Below are 19,624 nucleotides of genomic sequence, written 5' to 3'. Positions count from 1 at the left end.
TTTTAAATGGTTGAAAGCGCAGTGATAACACATTTGAGAATTCAACAAACTTCTGGCTGTCTTTTTGAGTGGATGAATAAAGGTTGAAATCTCATTGATCAATGTCTCAATCAAATATTACCCAATTTCTATGTTGGAATTACGTGGTGTGTCCAGTGTGCACTGTAGGGCAAACTAAATATGTATTGCAAAGAAATCCGATGCTTGAGAAATTGTGCACTTTTCATTGAAACCCTCTTGGGAAGTAACGTCCCATCTCATTTACAAGGAAGTCTCTGTAATGGAAATGGTTGATCTGTTGTGATGATTAATAGCAGATTGGCGAAACTCCTTTTATGGAACTCTGTCGTTATCGGCCTGAATACTACACTTCATAATGAGATGACAACATTGAAATGTTCCTTATCACTGCATCTCACCTCTTATTTTACACCAGGTGGAGAGCAATCATTGGAAAATAACATTGTATTACAATATCACAAAAATATAAAGTTTTGTTCAGGGTAGTTTGTCCTTGTTCATCATACTGTACAGGAGATCTACAGTGTCATTCTCATTGACCAGTGTCACTAGCAGCCTCATCAGATGCACACGATCGCATTGATTTCTCTCGTCACAGCATAACCCCATAGGACATTACTACGGAAATGACAATCAACATGACTTTGTCTGGACTGTAGAGGTTTTCTTTATCGATTGCAGAGGAAAGTGGTGTTTGTGTTGTTTCATAAGAAATGTAGTTTAACAAAAATTGCAATATTTTGGTACCATGTAATCAATAAGATACCATGAAATCAATAGTGATTGGGCAGACAAATATAGTAGAGGTGTTTTCTTTCTCCTTTTCTGTTGTCTCCCAGGAGATGTCACTCCCAGAGAGAGCAGCCCTTTCATCAACAACACTGACCAAGACCAAGAAAACTACTACGATGGCAAAAACATGGCTCTCTTTGAGGTAATCCACATGTCAAGGCTTTTGATATCATAATGTAATTCATTACCACATAGGTTTTATGCCACTTTAATGTAAAGTGAGAGCTACAGTGGGGCAAAAAAGTATTTAGTCAGCCACCAATTGTGCAAGTTCTCCCACTTAAAAAGATGAGAGAGGCCTGTAATTTTCATCATAGGTACACTTCAACTGTGACAGACAAAATGAGAAAAAAAATACAGAAAATCACATTGTAGGATTTTTAAGGAATTTATTAGCAAATTATGGTGGAAAATAAGTATTTGGTCACCTACAAACAAGCAAGATTTCTGGCTCTCACAGACCTGTAACTTCTTCTTTAAGAGGCTCCTCTGTCCTCCACTCGTTACCTGTATTAATGGCACCTGTTTGAACTTGTTATCAGTATAAAAGACACCTGTCCACAACCTCAAACAGTCACACTCCAAACTCCACTATGGCCAATACCAAAGAGCTGTCAAAGGACACCAGAAACAAAATTGTAGACCTGCACCAGGCTGGGAAGACTGAATCTGCAATAGGTAAGCAGTTTGGTTTGAAGAAATCAACTGTGGGAGCAATTATTAGGAAATGGAAGACATACAAGACCACTGATAATCTCCCTCGATCTGGGGCTCCACGCAAGATCTCACGCCGTGGGGTCAAAATGATCAAAAATCCCAGAACCACACGGAGGGACCTAGTGAATGACCTGCAGAGAGTTGGGACCAAAGTAACAAAGCCTACCATCAGTAAGACACGACGCCGCCAGGGACTCAAATCCTGCAGTGCCAGACGTGTCCCCCTGCTTAAGCCAGTACATGTCCAGGCCCGTCTGAAGTTTGCTAGAGAGCATTTGGATGATGCAGAAGAAGATTGGGAGAATGTAATATGGTCAGATGAAACCAAAATATAACTTTTTGGTAAAAACTCAACTCGTTGTGTTTGGAGGACAAAGAATGCTGAGTTGCATCCAAAGAACACCATACCTACTGTGAAGCATGGGGGTTGAAACATCATGCTTTGGGGCTGTTTTCCTGCAAAGGGACCAGGACGACTGATCCGTGTAAAGGAAAGAATGAATGGGGCCATGTATCGTGAGATTTTGAGTGAAAACCTCCTTACATTAGCAAGGGCATTGAAGATGAAACGTGGCTGGGTCTTTCAGCATGACAATGATCCCAAACACACCGCCCGGGCAACGAAGGAGTGGCTTCGTAAGAAGCATTTCAAGGTCCTGGAGTGGCCTAGCCAGTCTCCAGATCTCAACCCCATAGAAAATCTTTGGAGGGAGTTGAAAGTCTGTGTTGCCCAGCAACAGCCCCAAAACATCACTGCTCTAGAGGAGATCTGCATGGAGGAATGGGCCAAAATACCAGCAACAGTGTGTGAAAACCTTGTGAAGACTTACAGAAAACGTTTGACCTCTGTCATTGCCAACAAAGGGTATATAACAAAGTATTGAGATAAACTTTTATTATTGACCAAATACTTATTTTCCACCATAATTTGCAAATAAATTCATAAAAAATCCTACAATGTGATTTTCTGGATTTTGTTTCCTCATTTTGTCTGTCATAGTTGAAGTGTACCTATGATGAAAATTACAGGCTTCTCTCATATTTTTAAGTGGGAGAACTTGCACAATTGGTTGCTGACTAAATACTTTTTTGCCCCACTGTATGTGCTTACATGGATTATATTGTAGAGTACATATCATCCAAACATTTGTTGCTTTTGTTTGTTCTGTACTTGGATGTCTTCAATGCCATGACATCCCGATTCAATGTCGTTGTATCCTTATTGACAGGAAGAGATTGAGAGCAACCCCATGGTGTCCTCCCTCCTCAACAAGCTGGTTAACTACACCAACCTCACCCAGGGGGTCACTGAGCATGAGGAGTATGAAAATGAGGAGGGGGTTACAAAGATTAGAGTCAAGGTACGGACCACATTACCATTGTGCATTATTAAGACTTTCTCTTGGTGGGTACTTTGTGGGAGACCTCGCTAAAGAGGTACAGTAGTAGACAGACATTGTATTAACTGTCAATCCACTTGACAAGGACGTTGTTGTTGGATCACAATAACATCTATATTATTGTGCAAACCAACATGAGTTGACTAGGTTAGTGTGGTAGCTATGCAACAGCACTTCTGAGAGCAGAGCGCATGTGAGAATATAAAGCAGCATTCTTCTGACCAACCAACCAAAGAAATACTCCTACTGTTGCTATTCAGCGTCACAGCACCAACACGAGGCCGCAGAAACTAACCATGCCTCTGTCCCCTGACAATTACCCCAGTACCTCTCCCTGCTGGAGATCTGATTGGCTCAGGGGGGGGAGGTTGTGGAGACAGAGTGGATAGTGAGGATGCCACTCCAGGTTGTGAACGGTCCATGAACAAGGGCCACATTGACCCTGGTAAAAAGGCGTATAGGAGAACCAACAGCAGTATTGAGAGAGGGCTGTGTTGTGTTATGGGATATATGGTATGTACTGTATTCATGCAGTGTCTTTGTGTGCGAGTGGGGGGCTGTTGATGTGACGTGTGTGTGTGTGTGGTGGGAGGGGGGTTCTCTGATCTTGAAAGAGTGGGGGCTGTTGCACCTTTGGAGTATAACAGGGGGTGCTTATGTCATCAGGCGGTGGATGACACATTCGAGTTGTTCATTTATCCTGTGGTGATCGGGGCATGGATTGTATGGCTGTAATGAAGTTCAGCAGATCATTGTTAAGGTAGCCTGTTACTGTACACTGTGTAGCATTATGTTTGACTGTTATATTTGGCTATTCATGCTTTCCAAACTGTACAAGCACACAGAGCAAATATAGTATAATTTCACTGAATAGTTCTGTTGTTTATTTCTCTGGAGAACTGCAAAGGACTTCAAATACTTTACTGTTATGACATATGAGCATGAGTTGGGCATGTGGAAAATAGGCTGGGCACTGTGGAAGGATTCTCTACTGATGCTTTGTTACTGACGTCTTGTTACTGACGTCTTGTTACTGACGTCTTGTGACTGACGTCTTGTGACTGACGTCTTGTGACTGACGTCTTGTGACTGACGTCTTGTTACTGACGTCTTGTGACTGACGTCTTGTGACTGACGTCTTGTGACTGACGTCTTGTTACTGACGTCTTGTGACTGACGTCTTGTTACTGACGTCTTGTGACTGACGTCTTGTTACTGACGTCTTGTGACTGACGTCTTGTGACTGACGTCTTGTTACTGACGTCTTGTTACTGACGATTTGTTACTGACGATTTGTTACTGATGTTTTGTTCGAAGGACATTGCAATGTCTTTTAGCATTACATCTGACTACTCATTGTCTGAAAAGCCAATGCAAACTGTATCCTAATGCCACTCTCTCCCTAGACCCCCATAAATATAATTATTTACGTTCTAAATTCTAAACTATGACACACGTTTATACTGCAAACAATTCATCAGTTGTGTTTACATAATTTTATCAGACAATATTTGCCAAACTTCATTTGGAAACACAGGAGGATGGATGTGGGATGGAACAGGCTAAACCAAAACAACTTATGTGATGGAATTGTTTCAGGAGGATTGGGGTGATATGGTTGGCATGTGACAGTGTTGACTATGTGTAGAGAAAGTAATGAGAGTTTTATGAGAGTAACCCTGCTAAATTATGTTTGTAGTCGTGAGAAAATATTTGTAATTGTGTCGCTACAGGGCACAGTTAAGCAGCTGACTTCGGGACCATTGACTTCACCATTGTTTTTTATGCTGCCAGTGACCGGATTCTGACTGAAATGGTTTTGATGGTTGCTAATGAGCCAATTGTAAAATAAACATTTTCTAAATAGTGTACGGCTCTGATAATAGTCTGTCAGCGCAAGTCTTTTTGCCCACAATACAATTGAATACCAAAATTTATCTCAGTATTTATTGTGGCTGGTTTTATTTGATTTATTAGGATCCCCACTAGCTAGACTTACTGGGGTCTGACACATTACATGAGAGACATTACAGGCAAAATACTTTAGAATTGACATACATTTAAAAACATTAACATGTATTGTGCGTGTGTGTGCATCAGTTACACATACATGTCAGTACATACAGTATACTGTATATATAAAAATATGTGAACACCCCTTCAAATGAGCAGATTCAGTTATTTCAGCCACATCCTTTGCTGAAACGTTTATAAAATCGAGCACACAGCCATGCAATCTTCATAGCGAAACATTGGCAGTAGAACGGACTTACCGAAGAGCTCAGTGACTTTCAACGTGGCACTGTCATAGGATGCCACCTTTCCAACAAGTCAGCTTCTCAAATATTTGCCCTGCTAGAGCTACCACGGTCAACTGTAAGTGCTGTTATTGTGAAGTGGAAATGTCTAGGAGCAATAACGTCTCAGCCGCCGAAGTGGTCGGCCACACAAGCTCACAGAACGGGACCGCCGATTGCTGAACTGGTCATCGGGAGCTTCATGGAATGGGTTTCCATAGCAGAGTAGCCTCAGATCGCAATGCCAAGATTCGGTTGGAGTGGTGTAAAGCTCTCCGCCATTGGATTCTGGAGCAGTGGAAACACGTTCTCTGGAGTCATGAATCACGCTTCACCATCTAGTTGTGCAACTGACAAATCGGGATTTGGAGGATGCAAGGAGAACACTACTTGCCCCAATGAATAGTGCCAACTGTAAAGTTTGGTGGAGGAGGATTCCTTGCTTCCAATGGTCCTTTTTGTGGCAATAGTTTGGGGAAGGCCCTTTCCTGTTTCAGTATGACAATGCCTTCTTGCACAAATCGAGGTCCATACAGAAATAGTTTGTCGAGATCGGAGTGGAAGAACTTGACTGGCCTGCACAGAACCCTGACCTCAACCCCATCGAGCACCTTTGGGATGAATTGGAACGCCGATTGCGAGCCAGGCCTAATCGCCCAACATCAGTGCCCGACCTCCCTAATGCTCTTGTGGCTGAATGGAGGCAAGTCCCCACAGCAATGTTCCAGCATCTAGTGGAAAGCCTTCCCAGAAGAGTGGAGGCTCTATTGGCAGCAAAGTGGGGACCAACTCCACATTAATGCCCATGATTTTGGAATGAGATGTTTGACGAGCAGGTGTACTTTTGGTCATGTAGTGTACACACAACAAGTAGGTCACATGGGGGAGTGGTGTTGTGCCGTGAGGTGTTGCTTTATTTGTTTTTTGAAACCAGGCTTGCTGTTCACTTGCACTATATAAGATGGAAGGGAATTCCATGGACCAAATGTGTATGTCAGTGCTGTGTGTAAATTGACTATGCAAACAATATGGAATTTCCAACACATTAATGCTTCTTTTATAAAAACAAGAAGTGATGTAGTCAGTCTTTCCTCGACTTTTAGCCAACCCAAGAGAGACAGGCATGCGTAGTATTAATATCAGCCCTCTGATTACAATGAAGAGTAAGACGTGCCGCTCTGTTCTGGGCCAGCTGCAGCTTAACTAGGTCTTTCTTCACAGCACTTGACCATATGACTGGACAATAATCAAGATAAGAGAAAACTAGAGCATGGAGGACTTGCTTTGTGGAGTGTGGTGTCAAAAAAAGCACAGCATATCTTTATTACAGACAATTGACCTTGTATTCTCAGCTGTATTTTACAGGATTGTACAATATTGTACCTCTTTTCTTCCCTGGCCCTCTACGTTGGCTCCTCCAGAGTCCTCAGATGGGCACATTCATCGGCGTGTACCTGCCCTGCATGCAGAACATCCTGGGAGTCATCCTCTTCCTGCGTCTCACCTGGATCGTTGGCACCGCCGGCATTTTGGAGTCTTTCGCCATCGTCGTCATGTGTTGCACCTGTGTGAGTACTATGTAGTAATACAAATAGAGTACTAAGGTGTGAGTACTATTGGGCTTAACTACTTATATACAAACACTCCTCCGTTTTGGGGACTTCAGGTACTAAACTGTGGAATTCTCTGCCAATCTTAGTTCTCTCTGCCATGAATGAAGCGGTCTCATTTTGGTCCCCGAGGACATTGTAACCATACACCCACCAATGCTACTCTTTTGTATTTTTTTTACTCTCTTACAGACCATGCTGACAGCGATATCCATGAGTGCTATTGCAACAAATGGGGTAGTGCCAGGTAATGTCAGTTCAACTTATTTTCCACCTTGAATAAGAAACCTCAACCTCTGCTTTTATGGTTATTTAGCACTATATCCCTATTGCATTGGAGCTATATAATCTGTGGCGGACTTCTTTTCCTTCCAGTCTTTTTACCCATATCTGTTCTCTTGCCCCATGCAGCCGGAGGCTCCTACTACATGATCTCCAGGTCTTTGGGACCAGAGTTTGGTGGGGCTGTGGGCTTGTGTTTTTACCTGGGAACCACATTCGCTGGCTCCATGTACATCCTGGGTACCATTGAGATCCTTCTGGTAAGGATAAAACAATGCCTGGTCGTGATATAGGAAATACACAATGTTTAGAGGCAGGAGTTTTTCATTACCACATGACTCTTCCAGGAGTTGGCACCTTGTAACAGCCTATAACAATGGCTTAGACTTTTTCCTGGACATGTGACATGGGCCGGGGAAACTGTTGGCCCAAACAATGTTTCATGAAGGTAGTGTCCGAGCTTTCTCCTATTCTTGTTCCAGACGTACATTGTGCCGAACGCTGCAGTGTTTGTGGCGGAGAAGAAGGAGGGCGAGGCGGAGGCAATGCTGAATAACATGCGTGTGTACGGGACTTGCTGCCTGGCTCTCATGGCTCTGGTGGTGTTTGTGGGAGTCAAATATGTCAACAAGCTGGCCCTGGTCTTCCTGGCCTGTGTGGTGCTCTCCATCATGGCCATCTACGCCGGAGTCATCAAGACCGTCATAGAACCACCAGACTTCCCGTGAGTTAGATAGTTCATCTATAGGCAAAGGAGATGCTTGTGTCTATGTTTGTCTGGTCAGATTCATATTCACACTTTAATAAAGGACCATCATCAGTCATCTGATCTTACAGGGCTGAATACTAAAGTGATCACACATTGATATCAGTGAGACAGATATTTATAGACGCTTTACAGTGGTTACAGTGGCCAAAAAGAAAAGATTCTTAGTTCTTTATACAAGAAGATATCCTGATGAATATATGTATATATTTCCCACAGAATCTGTCTCCTGGGGAACCGTTCCTTACAGAACCACAACTTTGAGAAGTGTGTGAAGACAGAGGTGATCAAGAACGTGACGTACACCACTAAGCTGTGGGAGCTGTTCTGTGACAGCCACCACCTCAACGCCACCTGTGATGAGTACTTCACCCTGAACAACGTCACTGAGATCCAGGGCATCCCAGGCCTGCTCAGTGGGGTCATCAAAGGTCAGTGGAGCAACAAGACAAATTTCTCGAAAACAATTGTTGCGTGGTAATAAAGTTATCTGATTCTGTGTCAGAGGACACTTATTGGCACTACTACTACTTACTCACTTACCAAATGATTATTGGCATATTTTATCAAAGCCGTATCATCTGGTTTGATCAACCCGGGGCGCAATAAGGAAGTCAAACTAGTCGGGGCATGGACTCTACAAGGCGTCAAAAGTGTTCCTCAGGGATGCTAGCCCATTTTGAGTGCAAAAGTTGTGTCAAGTTGGCTGGATGTCCTTTGGTTGGTGGACCATTATTGATACAAACTGGTGCGCCTGGCACCTACTACCATACCCCATTGGAAGGGACTGAAATATTTTCTCTTGCATGGCACATATACACAATCCATGTCTCAATTCTTTGAAGGCTTAAAAATCCTTCTTTAACCCATCTCCTCCCCTTCATCTACACTGATTGAAGTGGATTTAACAAGTGGCATCAATAAAGGATCATAGCTTTCACCTGGATTCACCTGTCATGGAAAGAGCAGGTGTCCTTAATGTTTTGTAAACTCAGATTATAGTCTACTATAATGCGTCTCCTCTGTGTCCCCTGTTAGACAACATGTGGGGGGACTACGGGCCCAGTGGGATGCTGGTAGAGAAGAAGAGGCAGTCATCTGTTCCAGCCCAGGATAACTCCAGAGATATCTACATGCCTTACGTCTTCAACGACATCTCCACCTTCTTCACTCTGCTGGTGGGAATCTACTTCCCCTCCGTCACAGGTTGGTATAGTAGCCATATTGTCATATTGTAGCTACCTCCATATGACATAATGTATTGTTTGTCATCCTCACGCTGATTGTAAGGGTGTTACTGTAACTTGTGCTTTGGAAGAGTTACTGTAACTTACGCTTTTGTGTTTTTAGTTTTGGTGTTGTTTTCTGCTGCGGAGATAACATTTAAGTATGTTGGTGATTTCCTGAATTTCAGCTTCTGAAGAATCTATGTGTGTCCCATCACAGGAATCATGGCGGGCTCCAACAGATCTGGAGACCTCCGAGATGCCCAGAGGTCTATTCCTTTCGGCACCATCCTGGCCATAGCAACCACTTCTTTCATTTGTATCCTTGGAGAAACCATGGAGATGATGACGTGCATGTGTGGAGTGGTGTGCATGCATGCATGGAGTGCTGGCATGTGTGTTTTAGTGTGGGAGAGTGTATGTGTTGTGCATTTGTTAACTTTGACAACACTATTTCTTTCTTAACCCCAACTCCCAGACATGACTTGTGTTGTGCTATTTGGGGCCTGTATCGAGGGTGTTGTTTTGAGAGACAAGTAACTACTATTCCACAGTTATTATTTATGACATGGCTGTTATGACATTATATACAATAGCATTGATGCAGAAGCCATCCCTGCTGTGTATAACTTGTATATTAAAGACCTTCGTGTCATTCAAACAGTGCCTTCAGAAAGTATTTACACCTTTTGACATTTTCCACATTTTGTTGTGATACAGCCACATTTTTGTCACTGATCTACACACGATACCCCATACTCTCAAAGTGGAATTTTGTTTGTAGAACGTTTTTTAAATCAATAAAAATTTAAAAGCTGAAATGTCTTTAGTCAATAAGTATTCAACCCCTTTGTTATGGCAAGCCTAAATAAGTTCAGGAGTAAAAATGTGCTTAACAAATTGCATAATAAGTTGAATGGACCCTCTCTGTACCACAGATATAGAATTATCTGTAATGTCTCTCAATCGAGGAGTGGATTTCAAGCCCAGTTTCAACCACAAAGATCAATATTGACTCATGGGTGTGAATTCATATGTTATATGTTAGATTTCATTTTCAATCAATTTGCAAAACTTTCTAAAAACATGTTTCCACTTTGTCATTATGGGTTACAGTACCTGTGTTTGTATACCATTCAACTGTGTCTGTTTCTGCTACAGATTTGGGGACTCTGTCAAGAAGAACTTGGTGATTGGAACTCTGGCATGGCCTTCTCCATGGGTGATCGTGATTGGCTCCTTCTTCTCCTGCTGTGGGGCAGGGCTGCAGAGTCTTACTGGTGCCCCTCGTCTGCTGCAGGCCATAGCACGTGACGGGATTGTCCCCTTTCTGCAGGTAAGAAGGTCCTAAAGTCTGTGCTATGCCCCTTGCTATTACATCTCAATAACATAGAGAAACTAGCTGAAGTGTTTATCTCTTTATTTTTCTCTCCTTCTCCATCTCTCTCTCTCTCCCCTCCTCCAGGTGTTTGGTCATGGTAAAGCCAATGGGGAACCTACCTGGGCCCTCTTGATGACCGCTGGGATCTGTGAGATTGGAATCCTTATTGCATCACTGGATGCTGTTGCCCCCATTCTCTCAATGTGAGTGTGTTCAGTATGTGTGTAGAAGGTGATACTGCAAATGTGAGCTTGTGTCTTTCTCTCTATAGTAATGGGATGTTTTATCCTGTCAGTTGTGTACAGTATTAGCTCATTATCCGTTTGGAAGCCTATAAGTCACTTCTATTCATCTTCTCCGTGGGGCTGGGTTGCAGGTTTTTCCTGATGTGCTACCTGTTTGTCAACCTGGCCTGTGCCGTCCAGACACTGCTCCGCACTCCCAACTGGAGGCCCAGGTTTAAGTTCTACCATTGGTGAGTTAATATTTTCCATGCCAAAAGTGTCAATTCAGGGATCTTATACTCTGGACCAATATTAAGTTACAGCCCAGCACTAACACATCCAATCAACTAATCATGAAGCACTTTGTGAAATAGGTCAAGTACATATGCAGTCTTAAGAGCAGATATTCAGAAGGAGGCAGAAGGTTCTGGTGCAAAGGTGTCCATATTTCTTAACAGCGATAGCCTGCAATAAATATTTAAAAGACAAATGGGTAGACAATGAATTTACTTCTCACACAAAATACCGAACTGCACTAAGCCTAAAACAGGCTCACCCTGTAGCTTCCATAGCTCTTACATGTGTACATGGCTCAAGCAGCCTCCCCTCGATCAACAAACCCAATCTACCTAGAAACCCAAAACAGGCGCTTATACCCTCTAAGCCCCTCTCTGGTACATACCCATGTCCAATAACAAGTAACCACATAATTGGTATACAAATGTAACTGGCTTCCTCATAATTACCCAAATACATACATTATGTCTAAAACAGATGTGACCACTTCCATGTGCACTTTAAATTGGGCACACGTTAAACATTAATCATGAATTCTTACATGAATAGAACCTGCGAATGACCACAACTCAGTACAGTATAGTGGTGCGCAAAGGCGCACAACTCAAATGACACAGACAAGACATGACTCACTGTGCTCCGACACAACGTGGGAAGTATGAACAAAGGCAAGCATTAACAGAATGAAACAGAGTCTCTAACTCGTGAGTGTTGCAATGATTCTGTGCACTGAAACAATGTTCCACTCTCGTAGGCTAGAGACAAGTAAATCACCGCATTTATGTTTGGAACCGATTATACGAAAAATACCTTTCCATACAAACATTTTACTACAGAACTGGGAATTAACCTTAAACAGTAGCTTATTGCTAACAAAGGAGCTAAATACTTATATAGTCATGTGCAGTGTTGAGTATAATGCTTCTTGAAATAAATGGCAAAATGCATATGGGAAATAGAAAGTGCTATTTGGATATAGAGCCGATTAGACAGTGTGCGTGTTCGTGACAAGTGGGCATAAATCCACATCATCACACACTTGATAAGTTAAATCAGGTGTGTCAGTGCTGGGCTAGAACGAAAGCCTGCACTGCTCAAACGTGCCCAAGATCAGGATGTAGTAACTCTGACCTAATGCCTATCCAACCAATAAGCCCATTCAATAAGCTGTTGTCCTGTTCTCTGGTCCCTGCAGGACGCTGTCATTCCTGGGGATGAGCCTGTGTGTCTCCCTCATGTTCATCTCCTCCTGGTACTACGCTCTGGTAGCCATGTCTATTGCTGGATGCATCTATAAGTACATTGAGTACAGAGGGTAAGATTTTGGTTTTCCAATAACAGCTAAATAACATTAATTCAACTACTGCAATTGCATTGGTAATGTCCCCACTCAAATCAAATCAAATGTTATTGGTCATGTACACATGGATAGCAGATGTTAATGTGAGTGTAGAGAAATGCTTGTGCTTCCAGTTCCGACAGTGCTGTAATATTTAACAAGTAATGTAAGGGGATGGAGTAAGAAAATGTACATATAAATATATGGATGCGTGATGGCAGAGCGGCATAGGCAAGATGCAGTAGATGGTATAAAATACAGTATATACATATGAGATTGGTAATGTAGGATATGTAAACATTATTAAAGTGGCATTATTTAAAGTGACTAGTGATACCTTTATTAAATACATTTATTAATGTGGCCAGTGATTTGAGTCTGTGTGTTGGCAGCAGCCTCTCTATGTTAGTGATGGCTGTTTAACAGTTTGATGATAGAAGCTGTTTTTCAGTCTTTCGGTCCCAGCTTTGATGCGCCTGTACTGACCTCGCCTTCTGGATGATAGCGGGGTGAACAGGCAGTGGCTCAGGTGGTTGATGTCCTTGATGATCTTTTTGGCCTTCCTGTGACATCGGGTGCTGTAGGTGTCTTGGAGGGCAGGCAGTGTGCCCCCGGTGAAGCTTTGTGCAGACCTCACTACCCTCTGGAGAGCCTTGCGGTTGAGGGTGGTGCAGTTGCCGTACCAGGCGGTGATACAGCCTGACAGGATGCTCTCGATTGTGCATCTGTAAAAGTTTGTGAGGGTTTTAGGTGACAAGCCAAATTTCTTCAGCCTCCTGAGGTTGAAGAGGTGCTGTTGCGCTTTCTTCATCACGCTGTCAGTGTGGGTGGACCATTTCAGTTTGTCCGTGATGTGTTCACCGAGGAACATAAAATGTTCCACCTTCTCCACTACTGTCCCGTCGATGTGGATAGGGAGGGTGCTCCCTCTGCTGTTTCCTGAAGTCCACAATCATCTCCTTCATTTTGTTGACGTTGAGTGAGAGGTTATTTTCCTGACACCACACTCCAAGGGCCCTCACCCCCTCCCTGTAGGCTGTCTCGTTGTTGTTGGTAGTCAAGCCTACCACTGTAGTGTCGTCAGAAAACTTGATGATTGAGTTGGAGGTGTGCATGACCACGCAGTCATGGGTGAACAGGGAGTATGGGAGAGGGCTGAGAATGCACCATTGTGGAGCCCCAGTGTTGAGGATCAGTGGCGTGGAGATGTTGTTTCCTCAGGGAGATGTCCCCACAGAATTAAATATAACACAGTATTATATCTCTAGAGTCCATGCCTTTCTTTAACCCATTTTCTGGACAGTGTTTTGTAATTATACAGTTTGGTGTATTGGCATTGATATCTAAATGTGTGAGAATTCTGTAATCCTAACAGGTTTTACGTAGTGCTCCTGCCTTTTTTAACCCTCTCTCTGATCTCTTTCCTCTCAGGGCAGAGAAGGAGTGGGGAGACGGGATCAGAGGTCTCTCCCTGAACGCTGCCCGCTACGCTCTGATCCGCCTGGAGGAAGTGCAGCCACACACTAAGAACTGGAGGTGAGAGGTTGAGAGCAGTGTAGAGCGTAGGGTGAGGAGGGTGAGGAGGGTGAGAGGGTGACTCCTGAGGGTCAGAGTCATACTCAGTTATGTAATTTTCCACTTTTCCACTTAGACACATTGTACATTAACTTTTTAAATATGAAGAACATTTATTTGACGTTTGAGACCCGTAATGTGCGCACATGAATGATATGTCCTTCCTTGGTCTAATGTTTCTGTACTTTAGGTTTGAAATGTAGAGCTGTCACTCTAAAAAACGATGGATGATGACTGACATTTGGTTGTCTTGCTGTCCTGCCTGATGACCTAGTTTAGTGGCTTGCCTTGATGTCTATTTATCTGAACATACACTGACTGTACTCTATCTCCCCAGGCCTCAGTTACTGGTGCTACTGAAACTGGATTCAGACTTGGGGGTGAAACACCCTCGTCTGCTGTCCTTTACCACCCAGCTGAAGGCAGGGAAAGGTCTGACCATCGTCAGCTCTGTGTTGGAGGGCACCTACATGACCCTGGGGGCTGAAGCCAAGAGCGCAGAGCAGGTGAGAGACACTAATATCACATGACCAGGGTGGCAGAGCATCAGTGTTCAGACAAGGTATGATGTGCAGAACAGAATCACCCTTGGCTACTGATTCTCAGACCCGTCCAATATGATAAATAGAACTGCATTACTAGTGTTTTGTGCTCGCTGGAAGCAGGTGTAATTTAGCCACCCACTCAAATAGTAAAGAGTAAGAAATATTATCCCCGACTCTGACATTCTTACTCCTGTGCGGTCACCTCATTGGGGGCTATGGAGTTCTCAATTCATTATCCCATAAAAGAGAATTCTGCCACCTGCTGGGAGGTCAGATGGGTGTGCTAAAATATCATAGAGGCAAACCGTTAGAGATGAATAATATACTCAGTAAGTTACAATATTAATTTACAATCAAACTGGTGAAGAGAAATACATTATTATATCTGTTTACCTCACTCTCTGTCCTCTTCCTCATCCCAGATTACAGTCTGATGAAAGCTGCCTTTCCGTTTTTGCTCTGTCATGCTACCCTCCAGCCATGGTCAATGATACATTCTGACTGGTCTAATTCAAGCACAAAGAGGTCAATAAAACGCTATGCGAGGACAAACGCCAATGGCTCTGTAGATGTTCCTGTAGTCAGCCAAATAGATGTTTCCATTTATTAGCCACACATGTTAAAACATGATTTTGGTCACTCACTCATGACTTCAAGTTTAGAAAGAATTCATAAAGCTTACAACTCCAAAAAAGCCTCCTTCATACTTTCTGCATCATTTCTGTAGTATACTTGCATCAAAATGTTTCATCTACTATGAGTGTCTTGCAAGTGTAAAAATAGCATTTATGGAAACTATTTATATTCACTCTGTCATCCATTAATCCATTTTCCTCGTTCATTCTCTTTCCTCCTGGCTGTTCCTCTTCACTTGGTGCAGAACGTCAAGTCGGCCATGCACGCAGAACGTACCAAAGGTTTCTGCCACGTGGTGGTGTCCTCTAACCTGAGGGATGGTTTCTCCCACCTGATCCAGTCGGCAGGGCTGGGGGGCATGAAACACAACGCCGTCCTCATGGCCTGGCCAGGGGCCTGGAAACAGGCTGAGGACTCCTACCCCTGGAAGAACTTCATTGGTCAGCAGTCATTTCATACTCTACTATACTTTACTATAATAGTCTACAGTACCTTTAAGTAGCATCATCAAGTATGTCTGACTAAAGTAGTTTCTCCAGAAGACATTCACATACATTTGAAAAATTAACCTAGCTAGTTACACAACATGGCCATAAGTATGTTGGACACACCTTCAAATGAGTGGATTCGGCTATTTCAGCCACAACCGTTGCTGACAGGTGTATAAAATTGAGCACACATCAATGCAATCTTCATAGACAAACATTGGCATTAGAATGGCCCGTACTGAAGAGCTCAGTGACTTTCAACGCTGCATCATCAAGTCAGTTCTTCAAATTTCTGCCCTGCTCAAGCTTCCCCGGTCAACTGTAAGTGCTGTTTTTGTGAAGTGGAAACATCTAGGAGCAACAACGGCTCAGCCGCGAAGTGGTAGGCCACACAAGCTCACAGAACAGGACCGCCGATTGCTGAAGCGCGTAGCAATCATCTGTCCTCGGTTGCAACACTCACTACAGAGTTCCAAACTGTCCTTTGGAAGCAATATCATCACAAGAACTGTTCGCCGGGAGCTTCATGAAATTGGTTTTCATGGCCGAGCTGCCGCACACAAGCCTAAGATCCCAATGCCAAGTGTCGGCTGGAGTGGTGTAAAGCTCATCGCCGTTATACTCTGGAGCAGTGGAAACGCATTCTCTGGAGTGATGAATCATGCTTCACCATCTGGCAGTCCGACGGATGAATCTGGGTTTGGAGGATGCCAGGAGAACGCTACCTGCCCAAATGCATAGTGCCAACTGTAAAGTTTGGTTGAGGAGGAATAATGGTCTGGGGCTGTTTTTCATGGTTCAGGCCACTTTTTTCCACTATCTTAACGCTACAGCATACATTGACATTCTAGATGATTCTGTGCTTCCAACTTTGTGGCAACAGTTTGGGGAAGGCCCCTTCCTGTTTCAGCATGACAATGCCCCTGTGCACAAAGCAAGGTCCATACAGAAATGGTTTGTCGAGATTGGTGTGGAAGAACTTAACTGGCCTACACAGAGTCCTGACCTCAACCCCATCAAACACCTTTGGGATGAATTGGAATGCCGACTGCGAGCCAGGCCTACTCGTCCAACATCAGTGCCAGACCTCACTAATGCTCTTGTGGCTGAATGGAAGCAAGTCCCCGCAGCAATGTTCCAAAATCTAGTGGAAAGCCTTTCCAGAAGAGTGGAGGTTGTTATAGAAGCAAAGTGGCGACCAACTCCATATTAATGCCTATGATTTTGGAATGAGATGTTCGATGAGCAGGTGTCCACAAAACTCCACATACTTTTGGCCATATAGTGTACCTTGAGTGAGATTTGGTTTTGGGTTCCGAGAATGTCAAGCAAGTGAATGTCTTATGGTCGAGTCAAGTGTTTTTCCTGACCAAATGACCTGACCAGAGTCTGTCAAAACTGTGGGACCTAATTATATGGGTTTCTTGTTATGTGGGTCCTTATCCCACAGAGACGGTGAGAGAGACAACGTCAGCCCATCAGGCCCTGCTGGTTGCTAAGAACATTGACAAGTTCCCCAGCTCTGAGGACCGTCTGGGGGAGGGCACCATAGATGTGTGGTGGATTGTCCATGATGGAGGCCTTCTCATGCTGCTGCCTTTCTTACTGCGCCAACACAAGGTACTGTGACAGGGGCACCATATACCCATGGGTACTGTTGCTTTGTAAAAAATATATATATAAAAAAAATAAACTGCTTTCTAATGGAGGCCAGATGTTCACAAAGTGAATTGCAGGGGGCCATTAAACAATTTCCTTCTCCGTCCCAGGTGTGGAGGAAGTGTAAGATGCGTATCTTCACCGTGGCTCAGATGGATGACAACAGTATTCAGATGAAGAAGGACCTGCAGATGTTCCTTTACCACCTCCGTCTCAATGCTGTAGTGGAGGTGGTGGAGATGGTAAGTAGCTGCACTCACTCAATCATATGTGTTATATAGGATCAATAAGAAACCATTTATCAGGGTCTTGCCCAAAATATTGTGCCAAATTCTTCATATTGCTTTGTATTTCTGTCCTCAGCACGATAGTGACATTGCAGCCTTCACCTATGAGAAGACCCTGGTGATGGAGCAGCGCTCTCAGATGCTGAAACAGATGCAGCTGTCCAGGAACGAGAGGGAGAGAGAGGTAACGTAGTGCTCTACTCTGTCTGGCTCTGTTTAACTCTGTCACTCTAACCAGGTGGTTCAATAGTGAATAAAGCATTGTTTATATTGACAGGCAAACACATGATCACTGCTTTGAATGTTAACTGTAGGCCTATGCAAAGTGTTTAAAACAAAGACAGCGATTGCACTTCAAGCACGGGACAGATTATATCTGTGTTCCTTCCTGTTACAGTAGTTATTTACTTCCTTGTCGTGTGGGGCTCGTAATATTGGCCAACTGTTGTGACATTTTGGCCTGTCCTGATTTCCTGCTGCTGTGTTGGATGTTCTGGGCTCGCATTGGGTTGGGCTTCAGATTCAGAGCATCACAGACGAGTCGCGTATCTCCATCAAGAGGAAGAAGTCATCAGTGGTGGAGACACTAAAGGCCCCAAACACACTACAGGTCCCAAGCCTGTCCATATCCAGGGACATGCGTGAGGATGAGGAGGTAGCCTAGCAGCCATGTGATGTCCAATAAACATCCCATAAGCATCTCCCTCCCCTCTCCTTCGTCACCCTCTAGCCCGTCCTCATACCTGTATCTGACATGGACAGAGCCACAGCTATTAAATACCCCAAGAATGGCTGTGATTTGTGAATTCTTGAGGAACTCTTAAGGAATGACAGAGATGTTCCAGTAGCAGCGTACTCCAATGCTGTATGTGTTTCTGGACGCAGTGCTGGGAAGCATTGCTCTGAGTGAATATGTCTGTAGCAAAATAATTAAATGGAACTGAATTATAGGATGTCTGTCTATTGCTGTGGCCCTCTCCACGTCATTGTTACCACACTCCTCGATTAACTTACCTGAGAGTTGTCGGCTTTGTAGCAGCTATTAGACTTAGATCTTTTAGGAACTAAGAACTTAGAGCGTTTTAGAAAACTGCCAACCCCTTCAACTAGAAATGTAGTCCCAGTTCTCATCTTTCCATTATTTACCATTTTCAACTTCACTACAATTTATTTGCATTATGTTTTTATTATTGTTTGCTGTAGTACACTTCATTTTGTTCCTATGTAATGCGTTGTTTTTATGTCACTTTGTTATTTTCATGTTGAGACATTGAAATGTATTTCATTACTTTTCCGTGGAGGAGACAAATTAAGTAATGAGAATATCATCCCTAATACAATGTGGATCTTTTGTTAGGAGTAACATTATCATTCTTGTCGGTAATGCAAAACAAGGATAATCTCCATTCTACATTATGCCCGGCCTGCTGATCCTGTCTGATGGGAGGCACCACTTTGTTTAGCGTGCTGCCTGGGTCTGTAGTAAAACCAGTGTTGTTATTCCCCAGGCTCAGCTGATCACTAAACTGGGCACTAAGTCACACGGCAACCTCAACGACAACGCTACCGCCACGCCCGACCACCGTGTCCACATGACCTGGACCAAAGACAAGCTGATCACCGAGAAGAACCGGAACCGCAGCGAACCCAACGTGGGCGTGAAGGACCTGTTTAATATGAAACCGTAGGTATCTCCCCCTAGAGGCTCCAGGCTCACACTGCAGCATGCTGTTGGACCAGAAGTATCCCTTTCACACTACTCAGTCTAGCCAAGCCTTGCTGTTCTGTACTGGTCTTGTATTGGTACTGGGAATTCCATAGATGCACCTGTCTACTGCACAGATACTGAATCATAGCGACAATAGCTACTGTTATTTGAATTAGAGAGTGTGTCATGTACCATTACTTGAACTAGTCTTTGTTCTTAGGACGTTATATAGTGAATAACCTGGCATCAGTCTGTAATCCATCATTGACGCCCAGTTGTCCCTATTTCTATATGAAAGAATGTGATTAACCTATATATATATGTTTTGTTTCCTTCCTTCTAGCGAGTGGGAGAATCTGTAAGTCAAGTTTCCC

General features: G+C 43.6%; 1 protein-coding gene across 3 annotated transcripts in view; it reads left to right on the top strand.

Annotated features, from left to right (window-relative positions):
- The window catches only part of LOC112260533 (solute carrier family 12 member 7), a 49,048-nt gene that overhangs the window by 24,793 nt on the left and 4,631 nt on the right, over positions 1–19,624 (top strand). For 2 of the 3 annotated variants that reach the window (XM_024435715.2, XM_024435716.2), the window contains exons 2-24: positions 861–955; positions 2,760–2,891; positions 6,649–6,795; positions 7,030–7,084; positions 7,249–7,379; positions 7,602–7,843; positions 8,105–8,316; positions 8,924–9,091; positions 9,332–9,430; positions 9,590–9,647; positions 10,273–10,447; positions 10,577–10,695; positions 10,869–10,967; positions 12,209–12,328; positions 13,784–13,888; positions 14,265–14,433; positions 15,353–15,548; positions 17,047–17,216; positions 17,366–17,497; positions 17,619–17,726; positions 18,063–18,197; positions 19,051–19,226; positions 19,594–19,608. In XM_024435715.2, the coding sequence (XP_024291483.1) occupies positions 861–955; positions 2,760–2,891; positions 6,649–6,795; positions 7,030–7,084; positions 7,249–7,379; positions 7,602–7,843; positions 8,105–8,316; positions 8,924–9,091; positions 9,332–9,430; positions 9,590–9,647; positions 10,273–10,447; positions 10,577–10,695; positions 10,869–10,967; positions 12,209–12,328; positions 13,784–13,888; positions 14,265–14,433; positions 15,353–15,548; positions 17,047–17,216; positions 17,366–17,497; positions 17,619–17,726; positions 18,063–18,197; positions 19,051–19,226; positions 19,594–19,608 (3,058 nt within the window). The remainder of the gene's footprint in view (positions 1–860; positions 956–2,759; positions 2,892–6,648; positions 6,796–7,029; positions 7,085–7,248; positions 7,380–7,601; positions 7,844–8,104; positions 8,317–8,923; positions 9,092–9,331; positions 9,431–9,589; positions 9,648–10,272; positions 10,448–10,576; positions 10,696–10,868; positions 10,968–12,208; positions 12,329–13,783; positions 13,889–14,264; positions 14,434–15,352; positions 15,549–17,046; positions 17,217–17,365; positions 17,498–17,618; positions 17,727–18,062; positions 18,198–19,050; positions 19,227–19,593; positions 19,609–19,624) is intronic. The other variant, XM_024435717.2, reaches the window with a different exon arrangement.

Source organism: Oncorhynchus tshawytscha, linkage group LG10, assembly GCF_018296145.1.
Source record: "Oncorhynchus tshawytscha isolate Ot180627B linkage group LG10, Otsh_v2.0, whole genome shotgun sequence".
Taxonomy (NCBI): domain Eukaryota; kingdom Metazoa; phylum Chordata; class Actinopteri; order Salmoniformes; family Salmonidae; genus Oncorhynchus; species Oncorhynchus tshawytscha.
The sequence above is the reverse complement of the archived record's forward strand: the minus strand, read 5'-3'. Positions and strand labels throughout refer to the sequence as shown.